The 23,302-nt window shown below is 71.9% G+C and overlaps 2 protein-coding genes across 5 annotated transcripts in view; one reads left to right on the top strand and one right to left on the bottom strand.

Annotated features, from left to right (window-relative positions):
* Nucleotides 1-308: 308 nt before the first annotated feature.
* On the top strand, nt 309-17,617 carry EMILIN1 (elastin microfibril interfacer 1). The gene is made up of 8 exons (XM_045012075.1): nt 309-614; nt 3,876-4,001; nt 9,897-10,105; nt 11,109-13,211; nt 13,883-13,981; nt 14,842-14,859; nt 15,056-15,190; nt 16,369-17,617. Exons 1-8 carry the CDS (start codon nt 430-432, stop codon nt 16,707-16,709), a joined length of 3,216 nt encoding a protein of 1,071 aa, XP_044868010.1. The 5' UTR covers nt 309-429; the 3' UTR covers nt 16,710-17,617.
* Nucleotides 17,618-18,280: 663 nt separating this feature from the next.
* Nucleotides 18,281-23,302, bottom strand: part of LOC123367685 (cGMP-dependent protein kinase 1-like) — a 58,982-nt gene continuing 53,960 nt past the window's right edge. For 3 of the 4 annotated variants that reach the window (XM_045012082.1, XM_045012083.1, XM_045012084.1), the window contains 5 exons: nt 22,571-22,734; nt 20,611-20,727; nt 20,242-20,304; nt 19,334-19,409; nt 18,281-18,959 (listed from right to left, as the gene is read on the bottom strand). In XM_045012082.1, the coding sequence (XP_044868017.1) occupies nt 18,873-18,959; nt 19,334-19,409; nt 20,242-20,304; nt 20,611-20,727; nt 22,571-22,734 (507 nt within the window). In that variant the 3' untranslated portion in view covers nt 18,281-18,872. Of the gene's footprint in view, nt 18,960-19,333; nt 19,410-20,241; nt 20,305-20,610; nt 20,728-22,570; nt 22,735-23,302 lie in introns of those variants that run through there. The other variant, XR_006578593.1, reaches the window with a different exon arrangement.

Below are 23,302 nucleotides of genomic sequence, written 5' to 3'. Positions count from 1 at the left end.
CCTGGCTGCTGCGCGGCCCCTGGCCCCCTGCCCGGCCTCTCTTGCTTTTCCCGTTTTCTGTGTTTTCTCCCCCTGTCCGTGCTGGCGTCCGGGCCTTAACGAGAAGCAGATGTGATTGCGGAGCCGGGCGGGGGAGGGGGAGAAGGGGGGGAGCTGGACCTGGAGCTGCAGAAAAGCCCCTCGCAGGAGCTGGGGGAACAAAGGGCCAAGGTGGCCCTGGGTGGGGTGGGGGGCGCTGAGCCAGGCCAGGCCAGGGCTGGGGAAGGGGGCAGGAAGTGGGGGCGGGCGGGGCTGACAGCTGGAGGGGCCGGCCCAGGCGCTGGAGGGGGGCGGGGGAGCGGGGCCGGGGCCGTGTGGACGGCGGGCGCGGGGAGCCGAGGCTGAGCCATGAGCGGCTGAGCGGGACGGCCCGACGCCTTCGCGCCCAGCATGGCCGTGGCGTGGCTGTGGGGCAGCCTGTGCTGCCTCCTGGCCGGGGTGGCCTGGGCCGCCAACTTCCCGCCCCGCTACAGCCTCTACACCGGGGGGGCCGTGCCCCTGAGCCAGGGCCCGGCCCCCGCTGCCCAGGGGACCCCGCAGGCACAGCCGGGCGCCCGGGCCGCCAGCCGGCACAGGTAAGAGGCCGCGCCGGGGCAGGCGGGGGGGAGGGGGGCAGGCTGGTCCCACAGCTGAGAGCTGAGCCCGGGGCAGCCGGGGGGCACCTACCCTCCCCCTCGGGGTCAGGGATGCTGAGGGGCCTGGGCCCGTGGGGTGGGGGGCTTCTCACTGTGAGCCCTGGCAGCCCGGGGGCGCCGTGGGTCCTGGCCCCAGGGGGGCCCGCTCGCCGGAGGCAGGGAGCTCGGTGACCTGGAGCGTCAGGGGGCACCTTGGGAACCCCATCTGGCCTTGGACAAGAGGTCCCCATGGAGACGAGGAGAGTCCCAGGGAGGTGCCTGGGCTGGAGGGGGCACCCTGGGGATCCCCCCAGGGCAGGGGGGCCAGTCTTTCTATGGCTCATTTTGTGGGGTTCAGCCCAGCTGCTGCAGGAGTCAGCCATGGCTGAGGGCGGCGCATCTTGGGGCCAGGTCACTTTGGGGGGCGTCTGGCAGCCCCAGGGCACAGTACCACCTCAGGCGGGTCACGGCCCTGCTCTGTGCCTCAGTTTCCCCAGGCACAGAGTGGGAGCGTGACACTGACCCGGGACATGCGCTGATTCCTGTGTGTGAGGCACATGGAGAGCCTCAGACCGGGGCGGGGGGAGGGAGGTGTGGTGTGGGGGGCAGGGGGTAGGGAGGAGTTGGCGGTGTGGGGGGATTGGGGGGGTAGCGGGGGGAGGTGGGGGGAGTGGGGGGATGGAGGAGCGGGGGGTGGGGGAGCCAGGGGACACGGAGGATTGGGGGGCTCGGGGGGAGGGAGACGGGGGGCTCGGCTGTGCTGTGCCCTGCAGCGGGTGTGCACCCAGGGCATGGAAATTCTCAGCAGTGCGTGTGATTGGTGAGGTGGGGGGTGCTCGGGGGGGAAACGGGGGGACCACCTGCATGTGGGGGAGGCTCTGTGGGGGGCAGGGGAGGGGATGTGGCACCCCCCCAGGGCCCCCCAGGGCTGCAGTGCGTTGACTGGGGCGCTGGGGGGCTCTGGAGCAGAGTGACTGGCCCCCGCCCTACAGGCCAGGCCCAGGCACCCCGGCTGGGCCCTGCTCTCGGGGCGCCCGCGGCAGCCTGGGGTGTGGGACGATGGGGAAGCGCTGAGTGAGCCTGGCCTGGGCTGGCCCCACGCCAGCCCCGAGCCAGAGGGGCCCAGGGAGTGTGGAGCCGCAGCCAGATGGAGCCTGCACCCGGGGAGTGGGGCTCTGGCAAGGGGGGGGGCTCTGTGGGGGGGCTGTGTCAAGGGGGATGGGGGGCCCTGTTGGGGGGCAGGGGGAGGGGCCCTGTCGGGGGCAGGAGGAGGGGCCCTGTCGGGGGGCGGGGGGCCCTGTCGAGGGGCCGGGGGAGGGGCCCTATCGGGGGGGGCAGGGGAGGGGCCCTGTCAGGGGAGGGGGGGGGGGGGCCTGTTGGGGGGGCGGGGAGGGGCACTGTTGGGGGGCGGGGGGACGGGGGGCCCTGTTGGGGGGGTAGGGGCCCGGTTGGGGGTAGGGGGACGGGGGGCACTGTTGGGGGTAGGGGTAGGGGGGCCCTGTCGAGGGGGAGGGGCACTGTTGGGGGGCAGGGGAGGGGCACTGTTGGGGGGCGGGGGAGGGGCACTCCCGGGCAGGGGGGCGGCTGACTCTGGCTGTGGCTCACGCGTCTCCGCCGAGCTGCAGCCCCATCGGCAGTGGGGCCGGGGCACTCGGCCTCGCTGGGCACCGGCCTGGGCACCATGTCCCAGCCGCACCGGGCAGCCCCTGCCCGACCCCGGGCGCAGCCTCCGCCGGGCGGGGCAGAGCGGGACCCAGCCCCACCCAGCCCGGGGAGGTGGGGGGCAGCCAGGCGCCCCAGGGGCTGGCAGGGGGTGGGAGGACCCCCCACCCGCAAAGCTGTGAGAGGAGGAGGGGCTGGGGGGCTTCGTGACCCACAGGACAGGGACAGGCCCCCCTCGCTCCCCAGGCTGCCGGGCCCCATGGCTCCGCCTGGCCCGGTCGGTGCCTGCCAGAGGGGACGGGGCCGAGGGTGGCTCCGCGCACCACCCGGGGCTGCGCTCTGGGGCAGAGCCCCCCCTCCGGCGACGCAGGGACCCCCAGCCGGGTCCATGCCCGGCGCAGGGGCCTGGCATTGCTCTGCGTGACCCCACGGGGCCGGGCACCCCAGGGGGGGAGTCCCAGCTGCAGGGGGGCAGAGCCCCTCAGCCCTGGAGCAGGCGGCAGGCGCGGCGCAGCCCCGCACTCGGGACAGGAAGGGAAGCGGCTCGTGTCCAACAGCAGGAATTTGGGAGGGAGGCTGGGATCCCGCCAGGCCGCATGGATCACGCAGAGCCCCCTGCTCCCTGCAGCACAGCCCCCCCCGGGCCTGGGAGCGCTGAGCCCCCCACCGGCCCCTCCCCGCTCCCTGCATCACAGCCCCCCCCCCCCCCCCGGGCCTGGGAGTGCTGAGCCCCCCACAGCCCCCCCCCTGCAGCCCAGCCCCCCCCCCGGGCCTGGGAGTGCTGAGCCCCCCACAGCCCCCCCCCTGCAGCACAGCCCCCCCACCCGGGCCTGGGAGTGCTGAGCCCCCCACAGCCCCCCCCTGCAGCACAGCCCCCCCGGGCCTGGGAGCGCTGAGCCCCCCACAGCCCCCTCCCCGCTCCCTGCAGCACAGCCCCGCCCCCCGGGCCTGGGTGTGGTGCGCCCCCCCCCCCCCCCCCCCTGCAGCACAGCCCCCCCCCCCCCCCCGGGCCTGGGAGCGCTGAGGCCCCCACTGAGCCCCCCGCTCTCTGCTGCCCCCACCCGCCCAAATGCCCCCTGGTGCCAGGGCTAGACCTGCCCCAGCCCCCCAGCCAGTGGGGTCCCTGCCGTGGGGCAGACAGTCCTGCTGCCACCCCACAGTCAGTTGGGGGCCTGGCAGCGACTCTGGGCTGGAGAGGCTGGGGGGAGGGCAGGGGGGCAGAATTGGCCTTTGCCCCAAGTTCCTGGGAGGCTCGGGGGGGCCATGGCTCCTCCTGCCCCCCCCCCCCCCGAGTCACCCTGCTCCTGACCCTGCTGGTTCCCCTCTGTGATCAAAGGGGCTGCTGCTGCCAGGGGCACCGGGCAGGGCCGAGATCAAAGGGAGTGGGGGGGGGGGCTGTAACAGGCTCATTGTCCCATCGGCAGTGAGCTGTGACCAGCAGCTCCCGGCGGGGGGGGGGGGGTCTCGCTGCACCGGGGGGCGGGGGGGGGGTCTCGCTGCATGTGGGGGGCAGGGGATGCACCTTGGGCCTGCTGGGCCTGACACTGACACCTGCTGCAGGAACTGGTGCGCCTACGTGGTGACGCGCACGGTGAGCTGCGTGGTGGAGGACGGCGTGGACACCTTCGTCAAACCCGACTACCAGCCCTGCGGGTGGGGGCAGCTCCAGTGCCCGCGCATTGTGACGTGAGTGTGGGGGCAAGAGCCCCGGGGGCTGCGGGTCGGGAGTGAGGGGCACCGGCAGGGCCGGGGGGAGCCCAGGGCTGGGCTAGCAGGGGCTGCGGGTCAGGAGAGAGGGGCACTGGCAAGGCTGGGGGGGCCCAGGGCTGGGCTAGCAGGGGCTGCGGGTCGGGAGTGAGGGGCACCAGCAGAGCTGGGGGGAGCCCAGGGCTGGGCTAGCAGGGGCTGCGGGTCGGGAGTGAGGGGCACCAGCAGAGCTGGGGGGAGCCCAGGGCTGGGCTAGCAGGGGCTGCGGGTCGGGAGTGAGGGGCACCGGCAGGGCCGGGGGGAGCCCAGGGCTGGGCTAGCAGGGGCTGCGGGTCGGGAGTGAGGGGCACCGGCAGGGCCGGGGGGAGCCCAGGGCTGGGCTAGCAGGGGCTGCGGGTCAGGAGAGAGGGGCACCGGCAGGGCTGGGGGGGCCCAGGGCTGGGCTAGCAGGGGCTGTGGGTCAGGAGTGAGGGGCACTGGCAAGGCTGGGGGGGCCCAGGGCTGGGCTAGCAGGGGCTGGGGGTCAGGAGAGAGGGGCACCGGCAGGGCTGGGGGCCCAGGGCTGGGCTAGCAGGGGCTGCGGGTCAGGAGAGAGGGGCACTGGCAAGGCTGGGGGGGCCCAGGGCTGGGCTAGCAGGGGCTGCGGGTCGGGAGTGAGGGGCACCGGCAGGGCCGGGGGGGGCCCAGGGCTGGGCTAGCAGGGGCTGCGGGTCGGGAGTGAGGGGCACCGGCAGGGCCGGGGGGAGCCCAGGGCTGGGCTAGCAGGGGCTGCGGGTCGGGAGTGAGGGGAGGGGCACCGGCAGGGCCGGGGGGGTGCCCAGGGCTGGGCTAGCAGGGGCTGCGGGTCGGGAGTGAGGGGCACCGTCAGGGCTGGGGGCCCAGGGCTGGGCTAGCAGGGGCTGCGGGTCGGGAGTGAGGGGCGCTGGCAGAGCTGGGGGCCCAGGGCTGGGCTAGCAGGGGCTGCGGGTCAGGAGTGAGGGGCACTGGCAAGGCTGGGGGGGAGCCCAGGGCTGGGCTAGCAGGGGCTGCGGGTCGGGAGTGAGGGGCACTGGCAAGGCTGGGGGGGAGCCCAGGGCTGGGCTAGCAGGGGCTGCGGGTCGGGAGTGAGGGGCACCGGCAGGGCCGGGGGGGGCCCAGGGCTGGGCTAGCAGGGGCTGCGGGTCGGGAGTGAGGGGCACCGGCAGGGCCGGGGGGGGCCCAGGGCTGGGCTAGCAGGGGCTGCGGGTCGGGAGTGAGGGGCGCTGGCAGGGCCGGGGGGAGCCCAGGGCTGGGAACCGGCAGGGCCTTGTGTGCGTAGCCCCTGCGCCTGACTCTGTCCTGGCCAAGATACAGATGTTCTGGGCTGGGGCCTTGTGCTGCTCAGTGGGGCGGGGGCAGGGCTGGGGGCAGGGAGCTGCCAGCGGACGGAAGCTCAATGACCTCTGGGTGCCGTGGGGGGGCTGGCGAGAGGCGGGAGGACCGACCCTGGGGAGGGAAAGGGGGGGTCCTGGGAGTGGGGGTGTGAGACCCTGGGGGTGGGAGGGGCAGAGGGGAGGAGCTGGGTGGCCGCAGAGCAGGCGTGGGGCCGGGGCCGGGGCCGGGGCCGGGGGGAGCTGGGGCCCTGGTCTCCATGGAGGGGCCCAGGCCTGGCACCGCCCTGGCACCGCCCTGCCCCTGGGCGCAGCCGGCAGAGCCGGGACCAGAGGCAGCAGCTGCCGCTGGAGCAAGGGACGGTGCAGGGCGCCCCCTACTGGGGATGCCTGGGAACTGTTCGGCAGACAGCAGCCCTGGCCCGGCCCAGAGGGCCCAGAACCTGCCCTATGTCCATGGCTCTGTTTGCCCCGTCGGGGCTGGGCTCTGGGAGGAGCCGTCCCACGGGCTGGGCCCCCAGGTCTCACCCTTCCCCCTCGCTATGGATGGGGCCCCAGTGCCACCGCTGCTGGGTGCTGGGGCCCAGCTGGGGCCCGCCGCTCCCGGAGGCTCAGGGAAGAGCCCGGAGAAGGATCAGAGGGTTCGAACCCCTGGCTGCGAAGGAGGGACTCCAGCCCCAGCCCCCAGCCCCGCAGCGCCCCGGGCCCGGCCGGGCCAGCCGGCAGCCGCAGAGCCAGAACCAGGCCAGAGCTGGGCTGTGGAGACGCAAACGCCAAACTACCCGAGGGGACGGGAAACCAGCTTTGCCGGGGCGGGGCCCGGTGCTGGGCTCGGGTCATTGGGCAGGAGCTGGATCAAAGCAGCATTTTTCCCAAAGCTGCCCCGAGGCAACGCTCTGCTGGGCGCGTTGGGGACCCACAGCGTCGTTCGGAGCCTCCGTTCAAACCCGAGGGGCTGGGCCCAGGGGCTCAGGCGGCCGCTTTGACCAGCACGTGGGGTCCGAACGGGGCTGGCGGCTCTGCCCAGCACAGGGTGTGAAAAGCCCAGTTGGCGCGGGGCTGGCAGGCTCCCGCCCGGCTCTGCGCGGCTTCCGGAAGCAGCCGGCACGTTCCTCCGGCTCCTCGGCGTAGGGGCGGCCACGGGGCACCCGGCCAGTGGGAGCTGTGGGGGCGGCATCGGCGGGGCTGCTCCCCGGCCGCCTACGAGCCGGAGGGACAGGATGCCGCTCCCTGGGAGCCACCTGAGGTAAGCGCTGCCTGGAGCCTGGAGACCTCACACCTCCCGCACCCCAACCCCCTGCGCCAGCCCTGAGCCCCCTCCCCCAGCCCTGCACCCCCTCCCGCACCCCAACCCCTCCCCCGGCCCCGAGCCCCCTCCCCCAGCCCTGCACCCCCTCCCGCACCCCAACCCCTCCCCCGGCCCCGAGCCCCCTCCCCCAGCCCTGCACCCCCTCCCGCACCGCAACCCCTCCCCCGGCCCTGAGCCCCCTCCCCCAGCCCTGCACCCCCTCCCCCCGCCCCGAGCCCCCTCCCCCAGCCCTGCACCCCCTCCCCCAGCCCTGAGCCCCGACCTGCACCCCAACCCCTCCCCCAGCCCCGAGCCCCCTCCCCCAGCCCTGCACCCCCTCCCGCACCGCAACCCCTCCCCCGGCCCCGAGCCCCCTCCCCCAGCCCTGCGCCCCCTCCCGCACCCCAACCCCTCCCCCGGCCCCGAGCCCCCTCCCCCAGCCCTGCACCCCCTCCCGCACCCCAACCCCTCCCCCGGCCCCGAGCCCCCTCCCCCAGCCCTGCACCCCCTCCCGCACCCCAACCCCTCCCCCGGCCCTGAGCCCCCTCCCGCACCCCAACCCCTCCCCCGGCCCCGAGCCCCCTCCCCCAGCCCTGCACCCCCTCCCGCACCCCAACCCCTCCCCCAGCCCGGAGCCCCCTCCCCCAGCCCTGCACCCCCTCCCCCGGCCCCGAGCCCCCTCCCTCACCCAAACCCCCTGCGCCAGCCCTGAGCCCCGACCTGCACCCCAACCCCTCCCCCAGCCCCGAGCCCCCTCCCCCAGCCCCGAGCCCCTCCCGCACCCCTGCCCCAGCCCTGAGCCCTGACCTGCACCCCAACCCCTGCCCCAGCCTGGACCCCCCTCCCACAGCCCAAAGCCTTCATCCCCGGCCCCACCCCAGAGCCCTCACCCCCCAGCCAGAGCCCTCACCGCTTCCTGCACCCCACCCCCCTGGTGAAAATGAGTGAGGGTGGGGGAGGGCGAGTGACAGAGGGAGGGGGGAATGGAGTGAGAGGGGGCGGGGCCTGTGAGAAGGGGTGTGGCCTCATGGAAGGGGAGGGGCAGAGGGAGGGGCAAGGGGGACTTGACCCCAGGGTGTAAGTACCTACGGGGGGGGGGGGGGTGACGGTGCTGCCCGTGGGAGCCAGCTGAGGTCACTCAATCAGGGTGAGCTGCAAACCAAACGGAGCAGACAAACCCCAGAAGCTGGTGGATCTTCCGATACTGAGATTTACCAACCAGCACAAAACAGCTTCTGTAGCACCTCACTGGTTACTCAGAGTCCAAACCCCGCAGTTCCCTTAAAGTGCCCAGCCTCAGGCCTCCATCCAGACACACACGTCAGAGATGCTGGTGATTCCTGAACATCTGATCTCAGCATATAAAAGAAAAGGTTCTTCCAACCCCAAAGGATCAGCCACACACCCAGGTCCAATTATAACTTAGATCTTACCCAAAATACACGCTACAGCCAATTCTTATTAACTAAGCTAACATTTATTAACAAAGAAAAGAGAGAGAGTGTTGGTTAAAAGATCAATCTACAGACAGACTTGAATTCAATTCTCGAGGTTCAGACACAGCAGAGAGGAGCTTGTAGTTGCCAAAAGTCCTTTTAGAAATAGTCCAGAGGTTATAGTCCAATGAGTTGCCGACTCTAATTGCACAAACCCAAACACACTTGCCCCACCCTGCTCACTCCAGCTCCCCTCCCTCCATCACTCTCCCTCACCCACTCTCTCTTTCACTGGGATGGGGCAGGGGGTTGGGGTTCGGGAGGTGGTGCAGGCTCTGGGCTGGGGCCAAGGGGTTTGGAGTGTGGGAGGGGGCTCTGGGCTGAGCCTGGGGCAGGGCGGTTGGGGTGCAGGAGGGGGTGTGGGGTGCGGGCTCCTGGCATATGGTGGTTACCTTGGGTGGCTCCCTGAAGTGACCGGCATGTCTGGCAGCGGCTCCTCGGCTCAGGGGAGACCAGGCGGCTCCCTGCGCTGCCCCTGCCTGCAGCACCGCCCCTGCAGCTCCCACTGACTGTGGTTCCCCGTTCCTGACCAAAGGGAACTGCAGAGTCAGCGTTCGGGGCTTGGGCAGCATGAGGAGACCCCCCTGGCCGCGCCTCTGCCTAGGAGCCGCTGCCGGACATGCCGGTCGCCATGGGGAGCAGGACGGAGCCAGGGTAGGTAGGGCCCTGCCTTAGCCCCGCTGCGGCGCCGGACTTTTAGCAGCCTCAAATCTCCTGGTTTGGCTTCAGTAGCCTCTGGGAGACGGAGACGGGTTCCGGGAGACTCCCGGCCGAGCCGGCTCCCTACAGGGCTCGTCAGCCTGGCAGAGGAAGGTCGAACAGAGCCAGTGGCTAGAAGCTGATGCTGCAGCGATCAGTGATTAACAGCGAGTCACTAGTCACGGGGCTGGGCTGGCCCCTCCATCACCGGCACATCGGCTGTTTCTCTACTAGCTCTGCTCCGGGCACAGGCCTGGGCCCTGCTAGGCAGGGGGTCAGGCCAGCTCCTCACACCGGGCCCTACTGGCCTGGGGAGCCATGAAGTGCTGCGTCTCGCCCGCTATCAGCACGGGGCAGGGGCAGCGCCCCCCGGTGGGCAGCGCCGGCGTCTCACCCGCTATCAGCACAGGGCAGGGGCAGCGCCCCCCGGTGGGCAGCGCCGGCGTCTCACCCGCTATCAGTATGGGGCAGGGGCAGCACCCCCTGGTGGGCAACGCCGGTGTCTCACCCGCTATCGGCACGGGGCAGGGGCAGCGCCCCCCAGTGGGCAGCACCGGCGTCTCACCCGCTATCAGCTTGGGGCAGGGGTGGCGCCCCCCGATGGGCAGCGCCAGTGTCTCACCCACTATCAGTATGGGGCAGGGGCAGCACCCCCTGGTGGGCAGCGCCGGCATCTCACCCGCTATCAGTATGGGGCAGGGGCAGCACCCCCTGGTGGCTGGCGCCGGCGTCTCACCCACTATCAGCTTGGGGCAGGGGCGGCGCCCACCGGTGGGCAGCGCCGGCGTCTCACCCGCTATCGGCACGGGGCAGGGGCAGCGCCCCCCGGTGGGCAGCGCCGGCGTCTCACCCGCTATCGGCACAGGGCAGGGGCGGCGCCCCCCGGTGGGCAGCGCCGGCGTCTCACCCGCTATCAACACAGGGCAGAGGCGGCGCCCCCCGGTGGGCAGCGCCGGCGTCTCACCCGCTATCAGCACAGGGCAGGGGCGGCGCCCCCCGGTGGGCAGCACCGGCGTCTCACCCGCTCTCCCTCTCCCTGCAGGTATCGCAGTTACCTGAGGCCCCGCTACAAGGTGGCCTATAAGACGGTGTCGGACCTGGAGTGGAAATGCTGCCACGGCTACTCGGGTGACGACTGCCTGGAGGGGCCGGCCCAGGGTCCCCCTCTCACCACCACCCGCCCGCGCCCCAGGCCCGGACGCCCCACGCTCTCCGGCTTTGGGAACCCCCTGAGCGGCCTGGGCGGAGAAGGTACCGATGGTTTGGGGACAGGGGGGGTGGGGTGCCAGGTTTGTGTGGGGAGAGGTGAGGTGGGGGGCGCTGGGGTTGGGGGTGAGGACCAGAGAGGGAAGCTGGGGGGGGCTGGTTGGGGCAGAGTTGTGGAGTCTCCCGGCTCCCCCTGCTCCCCAGCACCCCCACCTTTGCCCTCCAGACTGCACTGGCCTCAAGCCCCACTCCCAGCATGCAATGCTCCCTCTTGCCTGAGCGCCAGCCCCCACTGCATGCTGGGACCCCCCAGCTCCGCGGGACACAGCTGAGAGCGGCTGGTGGCCACCTGGGCAACTGCACCCCGAAGGGAAAGGCCCCGGCCCAGCTTGGGGGCCCAGGACACGGGACCCACAGCCTCACCTCAGCCAGGGGTGATGGCCAGGGCCGTGCCAGCTGGGGGCAGCCCGGCTCAGCGCTCTGCTCTGCCGGCCGGGGGTGTGGGGGGGAGCCCAGCTCAGCGCTCTGCTCTGCAGGCCGGGGGTGTGGGGAGGGGGGACACCCCGGCTCAGCGCTCTGCTCTGCAGGCCGGGGGTGGGGGTGGGGCCCCGGCTCAGTGCTCTGCTCTGCAGGCTGGTGGGGGGGGGGGCCTGGCTCAGCGCTCTGCTCTGCAGGCCGGTGGTGTGGGGGGGGCCCGGCTCAGCGCTCTGCTCTGCAGGCCGGGGGTGTGGGGGGAGGGAGCTCAGCTCAGCGCTCTGCAGGCAGGGGGTGTGGGGGGGGGAGCGCAGCTCAGCGCTCTGCTCTGCAGGCTGGCGGTGGGGGGGGGCACGGCTCAGCGCTCTGCTCTGCAGGGCGAGGGTGTGGGGGGGGACACCCCGGCTCAGCGCTCTGCTCTGCAGGCCGGGGGTGTGGGGAGGGGGGACACCCCAGCTCAGCGCTCTGCTCTGCAGGCCGGGGGTGGGGGTGGGGGCCCGGCTCAGCGCTCTGCTCTGCAGGCCGGGGGTGGGGGGGTGGGGGGGACACGCCGGCTCAGCGCTCTGCTCTGCAGGCCGGGGAGATGCGGAGAAGGTGAAGCAGCTGGAGGAGAAGGTGCAGACCCTGAGCAAACAGCTGCAGGACCTGCAGGCCACCACGGAGAAGCTGCTGCAGGAGGGGAGCAGGGCGGTGGAGCTCTCGCTCAATGGGAAGCAGCCGGCCGACGCGGCCGCCCAGCCCGAGATGCAGGAGACCCTCAACAAGATCCAGAGGCATCTGCAGCACCTGGACAACCGGATCTCCAGCCACGACGCCGAGCTGACCAACCTCAGCAACGGGCAGGGGCCGGGGCCCCCGCAGGGAGGGGCCCTGCTCCTGCAGGAGGTGGAGCGGCGGCTGCAGGAGTCCTGCGCCTCCTGCCTGGCGGGCAGCGAGGGCCTGCGGCGGCAGCAGGCCGAGGACCGCGAGCGCATGCGGGGCCTGGAGAAACTGATCAGCTCCGTGGACCAGCGGAACCGGGAGGCGGTGGAGAGCATCCAGCGGCACGTCAGCGGCCTGGCGGGGCGCCTGCCCAAGGACTGCTGCTCCCAGCTGGACGAGCTGCGTGGCCGGGTGGGCGAGCTGGAGCGGAGGCTGGGCGGCGTCTCCGGCTCCTTCACCATGCTCAACGAGCGCCTGGACCACGAGCTGGCTAGTCTGGCGGGGGCGGGGGCGGGGCAGGGCGGGCAGGTGCTGGAGGGCCGGCTGGCGGAGATGGAGAGGCGCCTGAACGCCACCCAGCGCAGCCTGGAGCAGCACTTCGCCCAGCGGCAGCCCCACCTGCACAGCCACCTGGTGGGGGAGCTGAGCAGGCGGCTCAGCGGGGCCGAGGGGGAGCTCGCCAATGTGGCCGGCCAGCTGAGCGGCTTCCAGGGCCACGTTCACCAGGCCCTGGCCAACCTGAGCCAGGACGTGGAGACGCTGAAGGACAGCGTGGCTCAGAGTGTGGCTGTGGTGACGGAGCTGCAGGGCCAGGGTGTGGGGTGCAGCCAGCCCTGCCCCACGCCCCACGACCCCTCTCTGGGCAGCCAGGGCTCGCAGATCAGCACCATCCTCAGTGACCTGGAGCGCCGGGTGCAGGATAACGAAGGGCAGCTGCGCACCCTGGGCTCCAATCTGCACCAGCTCAGCAGCTCCGGGGCCGGGCTGGCCGGCTCCGTGCGGGCCCTGCAGGCCGAGGGGAAGAAGCTGCGGGAGCTGGTGGGGGCGAACGGGGAGTCACTAGTGCGCCTGGCGGCTGAGATCGGCAAGCTGGAGACCCAGCTGCTGGGCACGGGGGGCAGCGCCACCGACTCTACCGCCAAGGACCTGACGCTCTTCTTCAACCGCACGGGGGCCCGGCTGGGCCAGCTGGAGGCCGAGCTGCGGGGGCTGAGCGGCGCGGTGCGGGCCGAGCAGCGCGGCTGCAGCCAGGCCTGTGCCGCCCTGCAGGACGAGGTGGGCCGGCTGCGCGGGGAGGTGGCGGCCTGCTCTTGCCCGCTGCTGCCCAGGAAGCCAGAGCAGGGCCGGGAGCCCGTGGAGACCCACAGGCCCCTGGACGGCTTCAGCGTCTTCGGGGGCACGTCGGCCGTGGACCTGAAGTCGCTGCAGGGCGAGCTGTCCGAGGTGATCCTGAGCTTCAGCTCCCTGAACGACACGCTGCGCGGGCTGCAGAGCACCGTGGACAAGCACCAGACCGACCTGCACGAGCTGGGCTCCACCAAGGACCGCATCATCGCCGAGATCAACAAGGTGCAGGCCGAGGCCACGGAGCGCGCGGCCGAGAGCGAGGAGCGGCTGGAGGGGGTGACGCGCCAGCTGCACCACCTGGGCGGCACGCTGCGGGGCGAGGCCGGGGAGTGCCGGCGCGCGGCCGGCGGCCTGGAGCAGCGGCTGGCCAAGCTGGAGGGCGTCTGCGAGCGGCTGGACGCCGTCTCTGGCAGCCTGCGCAAGGTCAAGGAGGGGCTGAGCAAGCACGTGACGGGGCTGTGGGGCTGCCTGCAGGAGGTGAACGGCACCCTGCGCACCCACGGTGCCCTGCTCAACAAGCTGCAGGACACCCACCTGGGCACCGTCCACCCCCGCCTGGGCGCCCTCAACGCCTCCCTGCTGCGCCTGCAGGGCCAGCTGCACAACCTCACGCGCCAGGACCTGGCAGGTACGGCCCCCGGCGACGCCGGGCGTGGGGGGTGGGGCACCGCCGGGCATGGGGGGTGGGGCACCGCCGGGCATGGGGGGCAGGGCCCCGGGGCCCCCCCGGGGGGGGGGGGGGGGGGCCCCGCCGGGCACGGGGGGTGGGGCACCGTCAGGCATGGGGGGCAGGGCACCGGGGCGCTGCCGGGCGTGGGGGGTGGGGCACCGCCAGGCATGGGGGCAGGGCACTGGGGCACCGCCAGGCATGGGGGGCAGGGCACCGGGGCACCGCTGGGCATGGGGGGTGGGGCACCGCCGGGCATGGGGGCAGGGCACCGGGGCACCGCCGGGCGTGGGGGGCAGGGTACCATGGGGGCAGCTGGGACAGCACAGGGATGAGGACTGGCTGTGGCTCCGATTGGCCCTAGGTGGGAACTGGCTGGTTCACAGAGCTCCGATCCGGGGGGGGGATGCTCGGGGGGGGGAACCCAGGGCTCCGATCCGGGGGGGATGCTCGGGGGGGGAACCCAGGGCTCCGATCCAGGGGGCGGATGCTTGGGGGGGCAGGGCTCTGAACCCGGTGGGGATGCTCGGGGGGGGGCCCAGGGCTCCGATCCGGGGGGGACGCTCGGGGGGGTAACCCAGGGCTTCTACTGGTGTGGGGGGGCAGCTCTGACTCTCTGGGTTCTGTTGCAGGGCCCCCCGGCCCACCTGGACCCGAAGGCCCCATGGGAAGATCGGGTCCCCCAGGGCCCACGGGCAGGGATGGAGAACAAGGCCCCGTGGGACCCCCAGGTGAGGAGCAGCCCTGCCCCACGGGGAGGAGAGTGGCTGGAGCCATTGCAGGGTCATGGCTTCCCCCCCCCAGCCCCCTCTGGTTCCACCGGCCTGCCCTGGCCCCCCCCGCCTGGGTGTCGGCCTCACACCTGCCCGCGCCCGAGGGACCAGCCTGAGCCACGGGATCCCGGCCTGGCACAGCTGATTTCTAGGGGGGCTCCAGGGGGCAGTGCCCCACATGTCCCCCAGCAATGGGCCGAGTGCCCAGGGGGTCACGGACCCTGAGCCGCTGCCCTGGGGGCTGTGGGCCAAGAGGAGAACCCGGCCCAGGCCAGGCCGGGCCGGGGGGGACCCAGGCCCTGAGCCAACACCCCTGCCGGGCCCGGGGCCTCTTCCCTGGGGGCTCACCCTGTATATCCCCCCCAGGGGCAGGCACAGCCCCCCCACCGCCCACCCCATGCACAGCCCCCCCACCACACAGCCCCCCCCGCCCTACTGCCGCCCACCCCACGCACAGCCCCCCCCCCCCCCAGCCCCCCCGCCCTACTGCCGCCCACCCCATGCACAGCCCCCACCACCACACAGCTCCCCCCCCCGCCTTACTACCGCCCTCTCCATGCACAACTCCCCCCCCCGCCCTGGTACCCCCCACCCCATCACACAGCTCCCACTCCGTCCTACTGCCGCCCACCCCATGCACAGCCCCCCCCCTCCCTGGTACCCCCCACCCCACCACACAGCTCCCCCCCCGCCCTACTGCCGCCCACCCCATGCACAGCCCCCTCCCGGTACCCCTCACCCCACCGCACGGTTTGCCCTCCCCGCCTCTGCCGAGCCCCAGCACCCTGCGCTCACCTCTCCTCTCTCTTCCCTTCCAGGGCTCCCTGGCGAGCAAGGTGAGCCTGGCTGGGGGAGGGAGGGGGCAGTGGGGCAGGGGATGGGGGCCCCGGGTGCAGGGTGGGTGGGATGGGGGCCCGGGTGCAGGGGGGATGGGCGAGGAGCTGGGGGGGACACAGAACTGCCGGGGGGGGAGGGAGGAGGCTGGGACGGGGGGTCATACGGGCACCGTGCCGACCCATCTCTCTGTGCCAGGCCCGATGGGCGGGGTGGCCGCGGTGCCCAGAATCGCCTTCTCGGCCGCGCTGACGTCCCGGCACGTGGAGCCCGGAACCATCCCCTTCGACCGGCTGCTGGTGAACGACGGGGACGCCTACGACCCCTACTCCGGTGAGCAGGGCTGTGTGTGGGGAGCACTGGGCTGGCAGGGGACTGTGGGGCAGGATAGGGGCACTGGCAGGGCTGTGTGTGGGGAGCTCATGGCAGGGGCTGTGGGGCAGGATTGGGGGCACTGGCAGAGCTGGGGGGCTCAGGGCAGGGCTGGCAGGGGGCTGTGGGCAGGATGGGGGCACTGGCAGGGCTGGGGGGGCTCAGGGCAGGGCTGGCAGGGGGCTGTGGGGCAGGATTGGGGGCACTGGCAGAGCTGTGTGTGGGGAGCTCAGGGCTGGCAGGGGGCTGTGGGTTGGGACTGGGGCACTGGCAGGACTCTGTGTGGGGAGCTCAGGGCTGGCAGGGGGCTGTGGGGCAGGATAGGGGCACTGGCAGGGCTGTGTGTGGGGAGCTCATGGCAGGGGCTGTGGGGCAGGATTGGGGGCACTGGCACAGCTGGGGGGGCTCAGGGCAGGGCTGGCAGGGGGCTGTGGGCAGGATGGGGGCACTGGCAGGGCTGGGTGGGCTCAGGGCAGGGCTGGCAGGGGGCTGTGGGCAGGATGGGGGCACTGGCAGGGCTGGGGGGGCTCAGGGCAGGGCTGGCAGGGGGCTGTGGGCAGGATGTGGGCACTGGCAGGGCTGGGAGGGCGCGGGGCAGGGCTGGCAGGGGGCTGTGGGCAGGATGGGGGCACTGGCAGGGCTGGGGGGGCTCAGGGCAGGGCTGGCAGGGGGCTGTGGGCAGGATGGGGGCACTGGCAGGGCTGGGGGGGCTCAGGGCAGGGCTGGCAGGGGCCTGGGGCCAGGATGGGGGCACTGGCAGGGCTGGGGGGGCTCGGGGCTGGGCTGGCAGGGGGCTGTGGGCAGGATGGGGGCACTGGCAGGGCTGGGGGGGCTCGGGGCAGGGCTGGCAGGGGGCTGTGGGCAGGATGGGGGCACTGGCAGGGCTGGGGGGGCTCGGGGCAGGGCTGGCAGGGGGCTGTGGGCAGGATGGGGGCACTGGCAGGGCTGGGGGGGCTCGGGGCTGGGCTGGCAGGGGGCTGTGGGCAGGATGGGGGCACTGGCAGGGCTGGGGGGGCTCGGGGCAGGGGTGGCATTGGCTCATCGCGTGCTCAGACCCCCCCCCGGCCCAGGGGCAGCGCCCTGGGGCGATGGGCCCCCGGGGGGAACGCTCCCGCCCCGCTGACGGGCTCCCCCCCCAGGTATCTTCACGGTGCCCGTGGCCGGGCGTTACTTCGTCAGCGCCGTGCTGACGGGGCACCGGGACGAGAAGCTGGAGGCCGTGCTGTCGCGCTCCAACCAGGGCATCGCCCGCAGCGACTCGGGCGGCTACCAGCCCGAGGGCCTGGAGAACAAGCCCGTGGCCGAGAACCAGCCCAGCCCCGGCTCCCTGGGCGTCTTCAACCTGCTGCTGCGGCTGGAGGCGGGCGAGACGCTCTGCGTGGACCTGGTGACGGGCCGGCTGGCCCACTCCTCCGACGAGCCGCTCACCGTCTTCAGCGGGGTGCTGCTGTACCCGGACGAGGGGGGCGAGGCCGGCTAGTCCCTGCCCCCGGCGCTGCCCCACCCACCCCCTGGCGCGCTGCATCCTAGGGGTGCAAAGCCATGACCCATCAGAGCTGGGGGGCAGGGGCATTGGCCTGGCCTCTCCGCGGAGCTGCAGGAGACACGGCTCCCTGGCATGGGGGGCACGAGGGGGCCCACGCCGGCAGCCCACCCCCACGTGCTGCCGCAGCGGGCTCAGGAGGCAGTGAGTGCCCCATGGAGCCCAGCCCCCCAAGCAGGGCAGCCCTGCCCTGAATGAGCTGGAGGGGCCCCGGGTCCCTCGCCGCTCCCAGCTACCCCCGGCTGCAGGGGCTCGGGGGGCTCGTGGCCAGGGCACCCCAGGGGCTGGCCAGGGCTGGGGCCTCAGGCGGACGTGTCTCCTGCAGGCCGGCCGGCTGCTGCGGGGGGCTCCAGCGACGCGCCAGGCTGTGACCCCTGGAGGGATGCCCCAGGCCCGGGGCGCGGGATCCCCCTCCCCTGAAGCCAGGCCCCTCCTCACCCACATCGACCGGGCACCTCCCTGTTATTTATCATCCCGTCGCGCCCATTCATGTCCTGCTGCCTGCCCTCAGGGGCACCCGCCTGCCACGCCCCTTCTGCACAGCTCACCCGCCAGCCCCTCGCCACCCCCGGGCAGAGAGCCCAGCCGCCCCCACGCCAAGCCCGGAGAGCGCCCGTGGGGCACGCAGCACTGGCGGGGCGGTGCCCAGCCCCCTCCCAGCACCGACGGCACCAGAGACGAGCCGGCGGGCAGCACTGCCCGCTCTGGGCCTGGCTGAGGGAGCTGTGCGGGGAGGGGACCCGTGAACGGCTCTGTGGGCGCTGGTGCCCTACCCTGGCACAGGGGCCAGCTCTGCCCAGGCATCTATTTCCTGTATTAATAAAGCAACGTCACCGTGTTTTGTACCCTGTGGCCCCGCCTCGTTCCTCAGCCCGGCTCCCCCCCCCCGCGACCCCGGTGCCGTGGGCGGCTCCTCACCAGAGCAAGGCGCAGGGGGAGCTGCCCAGGGGTGCCCAACTCCGCCCAGATGCAGCCCCCGGGAGAGGACTGGCAGGCCGGTGCCAAGCCGTGGGGTGAACCCCCCCCCATGGCTGCCCCTCAGTACTGCCAGGGGCAGAGCCAGCTTGGGTCGCCCCACCCCCGCACCAGCGGGGGCCAGGGCAGGCGCCGCCGGGCAGAGGCAGCCAGGAGCTGCCACCCTTGCCAGAGCCAGGCTGTCACGGAGTGTGGGGGAGCCAGGCCCTGCACCCCCGGCCTCCCTGCCGATTCAGCAGGACTCTCAGCCAGCCAGTAAAGCAGAAGGTTTATTTAGACGACAGGAACACAGTCCAGGACAGGTCTTGCAGGCACAGATAACAGGATCCCCCCCTGTTAGGTCCATCTTGGGGCCCCACAGCCCCCATTGGGGATCAGAGCCCGGTCTCCCTGCCTCCCCTCTGTTCCCAGCCAACTCCAATCTGCCCAGCCCCCCTCCGGCCCCTCCTCTCTGCTCCGCTTCTCTCCCGGGCCAGGAGGTCACCTGACCCCTTTGTCTCCAACACCTTTAAGCCAGCACCTTTGCAGGGAGGGGCCGGGCCATCAGTTGCTAGGAGACAGAGTGTCAGGCATTTGGCTGCGTGGCCTTTTGCTGCTAGATACTTAGGAACTGTACCCAGCCCCCAGTGCGAACAGTCCCACTTCGTCACACCGGCGCACGTCAGCGCCACCCGCCCGTTGGCCCGGGCCCGAGCCCCTGGGCCCCGCGAGCAGCTGCAGCCTCGTCCCCTGCCCGGGCACCGCCGGGGCTCCCTCCATGCCCACGGGCAGCGCTGCAGAGACCAGCACCGGGCCGCATGGCGTCACACAGGGGCCTGCAGTGGCTTTATTGCCCACAGCCCGGTGGGGCCAGGCCCGGTGCAGCTCCCACAGCCGGCCCCTGCTGGCCACACCCCAGGGTGGCCGGAGCGCCGGCCTGGCACCCTGCACCCTCATGCAGCCGCTTTCAGGCACAGGCCCAGGGCCCTCCGCTCCCTGCCAGCGGGTCTGCCGGGCTGGGGCCCCGTGCCCGGGGGGGCAGCCCAGGGCCCTGTCCTCCCGCGGGCACGTGCCCAGCTCCGCACCAGGGCAGCAGCCACCAGCAGCGCGTCCTTGGGGTGCTGCTGGCGTGGGCCCCACGGCCGCTCAGAAATCCTGGTCCCAGCCCGAGAACTCCTCCTCGCCCGGCGGCCAGTCCTCCGAGACGTGCTTGAAGTTGGCGTAGGGCGGGCCCTGGGGAGGGAGGGCATGGGGCTCAGTCTCCTCCAGCTCCCTCCTGCCCCCACGGGGCTTGGCCTGGGGCCTCGCTCCCCACCCGCCCCGTGACAGCCCCGGCTCTGGCCCCTGCCTGGGGCTCCCGCAGCCACGGGCTGGACTGCGCCGCCGTGGAGGGACCGCCCTGGCCAGCGTGCTTGGGGGAGGGGGAGGCCATGCAGGGCAGAGCGATGCACCACGGCATGCTGGGCGCTGCGGTGCCCTACGGAGGCAGCGCATGGCAGCCCCACCCCCCCTCCTGTTCCAAGGACTCGGACGATCGCCCCTCGACCTGGCCACCAAGCCCAGGGGTGCCCCAGCCTCACCCAGGGGTGCCCCCCCCAGCCCCTCACCTGCTTCATCAGCGCCAGGGTAGGAGCATCGACCTGCCGCAGGGCCAGACGCTTCCACTTCACTGAGCCAAACCACCTGGGACCAAGGACAGCGTCAGTGGGGCGGGAGCGCCGGCCGCAGGGGGGTCCCAGCTGCTCCAGCCCCACCTCGCCCAGCCGGAGAAGGGAACCCCCAGCAGGGGGCGCTGTGGGGTGCAGGGCCGGTAGGGGGAACCCTGGTTTTGGGGAGTGGGGCTGGAGGGCGGAAGCCCCAGCAGGGGGCGCTGTGGCGTGCGGGGCCGGAGGGGGGAACCCTGGTTTTGGGGAGTGGGGCTGGAGGGCGGAAGCCCCAGCAGGGGGTGCTGTGGGGTGCGGGGCTGGGGGGGGAACCCCCAGCAGGGGGCGCTGCGGGGTGCTGGGCCGGAGGGGGGAACCCCCAGCAGGGGGCGCTGCGGGGTGCCGGGCTGGAGGGGGGACCCCCCAGCAGGGGGCGCTGCAGGGAGCGGGGCTGGAGGGGGGAACCCCCAGCAGGGGGCGCTGCGGCGTGCGGGGCCGGAGGGGGGAACCCCCAGCAGGGGGCGCTGCGGCGTGCGGGGCCGGAGGGGGGAACCCCCAGCAGGGGGCGCTGCGGGGAGCGGGGCCGGAGGGGGGAACCCCCAGCAGGGGGCGCTGCGGCGTGCGGGGCCGGAGGGGGGAACCCCCAGCAGGGGGCGCTGCGGCGTGCGGGGCCGGAGGGGGGAACCCCCAGCAGGGGGCGCTGCGGCGTGCGGGGCCGGAGGGGGGAACCCCCAGCAGGGGGCGCTGCGGCGTGCGGGGCCGGAGGGGGGAACCCCCAGCAGGGGGCGCTGCGGCGTGCGGGGCTGGAGGGGGGAACCCCCCAGCAGGGGGCGCTGTGGGGGGCTCCCCGTCTCCCTTGGCTCCTCTCCTACCTGTGTTTCCTGATGCCGCGGATGCCGGTGCTGGTGTTCCCCAAGCGCTGTCCCGGCCGGAGCCTGCGCCGGGGCAGAGAACAGGCTCAGGGCAGCCCGTCATTGCCCCCCCACATCCCCCCCCAGCTGTGCCCCTGCCAGGGAGGTTCACATGGCACCGGCCATGGCGCGGCTCTGGCAGGGGCTCAGAGGACCCTTCGCCCACAGCTCAGCAACAGGCTCGCCGGGGGCCAGGGAGTCTCCAGCCCGGTGCCCCCTTGGCCCCCCTCGCCCCCCCGGGTCAGGCCCTGGAGCACCCACCACGCCCACCCTGCAGCCGTGGGCACACGGCGGCGCCAGGGAGCTGCAGCCCGTGCCCGGCCCACGCACCGGCACAGCTTGGAGACCAGGGAGCAGGCGGCCTCGCTCACGTAGGCCGGGAACGAGAACACCCCGTCCAGGATCTTGCTGTAGATCTTCTGCGGCTCCGCGCTGTGGAACGGGGGCCTGGCGAGAGGGGGGGGCATCACGCACCCGGCCGGCTGCTCCCGGGACCCCCCCACGCTCTCCCCCTCCCCCACCCGGCAACCGCTCCCGGGACCCCCCCGCGCTCTCCCCCTCCCCCACCCGGCAACCGCTCCCGGGACCCCCCAACGCTCTCCCCCTCCCCCACCCGGCCAGCTGCTCCCGGGACCCCTGACGCTCTCCCCCTCCCCCACCCGGCAACCGCTCCCGGGACCCCCCCACGCTCTCCCCCTCCCCCACCCGGCAACCGCTCCCGGGCCCCCCCCACGCGCTCCCCCTCCCCCCCCCGGCTGGCTGCTCCCGGGACCCCCCCCCATGCTCTCCCCTCCCCCACCCAGCAGGCAGCTCCCCCTCCCCCATGAGCTGGGCTGTTCCAGAGGAACATCCTACCTCTGCCCACCCCCCATGGGCCACTTCTGGGGAACTGACCCCGGCTACTCAGGTGGGTTAACCGTTGTGGGGCATCTGAGGCTGGGGGTGGGGGACCTGACGTTATGAGTGTAATATAGTGTCTCATTGAAAGGTGACAGGGCCAGAAAGAGTTAATTACCTCCCAGACTGGCCTGACCCAGGGCCCAACCTTAGAGACTGGTTAGGAAGATCTGTAAATGACCAGAGCTTTGAAATGCAGCTGCATTGTTAGAGGTAGAAGGGGAGGTGTTTGCTCAGGGCTTGGGATGTCAGCAAACAAGGCTTGTCTATTGCTAGAGCTTTGATTCAAAGCTCAAAAAAGGAATATTAACATTTAGGAAGACACTTGAGGGAAATAGTGTTATTGTCTGTGTGTCTCTTTGAAGGTTGTGGTGACCTGTATCTGAACTGTTTAATGGATAAATTACTCTGTGCTAATTGCCAGGATGGTTGGGAGAAGGAGAGTTAAGCCCATTGTTTTCTCAGGCCGAAAGGCTGCTGGAAATGTATAAAAACCCTGGGACACGATCCTGCTTCATCTCAGATCTGCTCTGGGTTTTAAGAGGGTGAAACCTTAAGCCACAAGGATTGAGATCCCCAGTCACTGACTGGAGTCACCCTGAATATGGACACTGGACTGTAACCTCTGGACTATTTCTAAAAGGATTTTTGGCAACTACAAGCTCATCTCTGCTGTGTCTGAACCTCAAGAACTGAATTCAAGTCTGTCTGTAGATTGATCTTTTAACCAACACTCTCTCTCTTTTCTTTTGTAATAAATTTTAATTTAGTTAATAAGAATTGGCTCTAAGCGGGTATGTGGGTAAGATCTAAGTTATCATTTGACCTGGGACTGGGGCTTGGTCCCTTTGGGAGGGAACCTTTTTTCTTTTATTGGGGTGTTGGTTCCCATAACCATTCATCCCCAGGACGAGTGCACTGGTGGTGATGCTGGGAGACTGGAGTGTCTAAGGAAATTGCTTGTGTGACTTGTGGTTAGCCAGTGGGGCGAAACCAAAGTCTTCTTTGTCTGGCTGGTTTGGTTTGCCTTAGAGGTGGAAAAACCCCAGCCTAGGGCTGTAACTGCCCTGTGTTAAGCAATTTGTCCTGAACTGGCACTCTCAGTTGGGTCCTACCAAAGGCAGCATTGTCACAGAGGGGCAGGTGACCCCCAGAGGGCACCTTGGGGGTCGCAGGCTCCGTGTCTGACCCCCCAGGGGGCGCTGCGGGTGTCCCAGGCACAGGTGGGGGCAGGGGCTGATCCCGGGGGGCTGCAATGTCCCAGGCACAAGTGGGGGCAGGGGCTGATCCCGGCGGGCTGTGGGTGTCACAGGCACAGATGGGGGCAGGGGCTGACCCCCAGGGGGCACCGCGGGGGCCCCAGGTGTGGGGGATGGCTCGTGGGGTCCCTCACCGGCCCACCAGCATCTCGAAGATGAGGATGCCCATCATCCAGAAGTCGACGGCGAAGTCATGGCCCTCGTGCCGCAGGATCTCAGGTGCCAGGTACTCGGGCGTGCCACAGAACGAGTAGGTCTTCTCCCCCCGCTCCAGCTCCTTGGCAAAGCCGAAATCCACCTGCCAACGGGCGAGCCGTGAGCCAGCAGTGCCCACCCCCGCAGGCCGGCCAGGCCTGGAGACCTGGGCTGGGGGTTGCTGCCCTGGCTGGGTGGGGCGAGGAGGCGTTAAGGGTGTGCTTGAAACAGACCCAGCTCAGCAAGGGGGCAGAGACAGGCCATGCCAGCTCCCTGACTCGGGGCTTTCCCTCCCCCCCGGGGGCTGGGAAGGGACCCCCCGAGAGAGCAAGGCCTGGGAGGGGGGTCCAGGGCTCTCTGCAGGAAGCTGGGGGCTTTCACCCAGGAGCTGACTGAGGAAGGGAGCCAGCCAGAGTGTGAACCACGGGGGTCACTGCAGCTGGGCTGGGCTGTAACCGTCAGTCAGGTCTCTGGGCCGCCCGAGGGGCTGCCTGGGCCGATTGCCCGATAGCCCCCGATTGCCCCCCCATCCCATCTCTTCCTCATGCTCAACAGCTGCAGACCTGGTCCCCTCTCCTGCCTCTTGTCTTCCTCCTGCCCAGCCTAGACGCCCCGTCCTGCTTGCTGCCCTGGCACCAGGTGCCCAGCCAGAGCCTGGCGAGGGCCCTACG

The sequence above is a fragment of the Mauremys mutica genome, chromosome 3 (assembly GCF_020497125.1).
Source record: "Mauremys mutica isolate MM-2020 ecotype Southern chromosome 3, ASM2049712v1, whole genome shotgun sequence".
NCBI classification, from domain to species: domain Eukaryota; kingdom Metazoa; phylum Chordata; order Testudines; family Geoemydidae; genus Mauremys; species Mauremys mutica.
This window is presented reverse-complemented; position numbering and strand designations above follow the sequence as displayed.

Coding starts and splice junctions, on each gene's coding strand:
- EMILIN1 (XM_045012075.1), top strand. CDS start 430: ATGGCCGTGGCGTGGCTGTGGGGCAGCCTGTGCTGCCTCCTGGCCGGG. Junction 4,002..9,896: donor CAGTGCCCGCGCATTGTGAC/GTGAGTGTGGGG, acceptor CTCTCCCTGCAG/GTATCGCAGTTACCTGAGGC. Junction 13,212..13,882: donor CACGCGCCAGGACCTGGCAG/GTACGGCCCCCG, acceptor GTTCTGTTGCAG/GGCCCCCCGGCCCACCTGGA.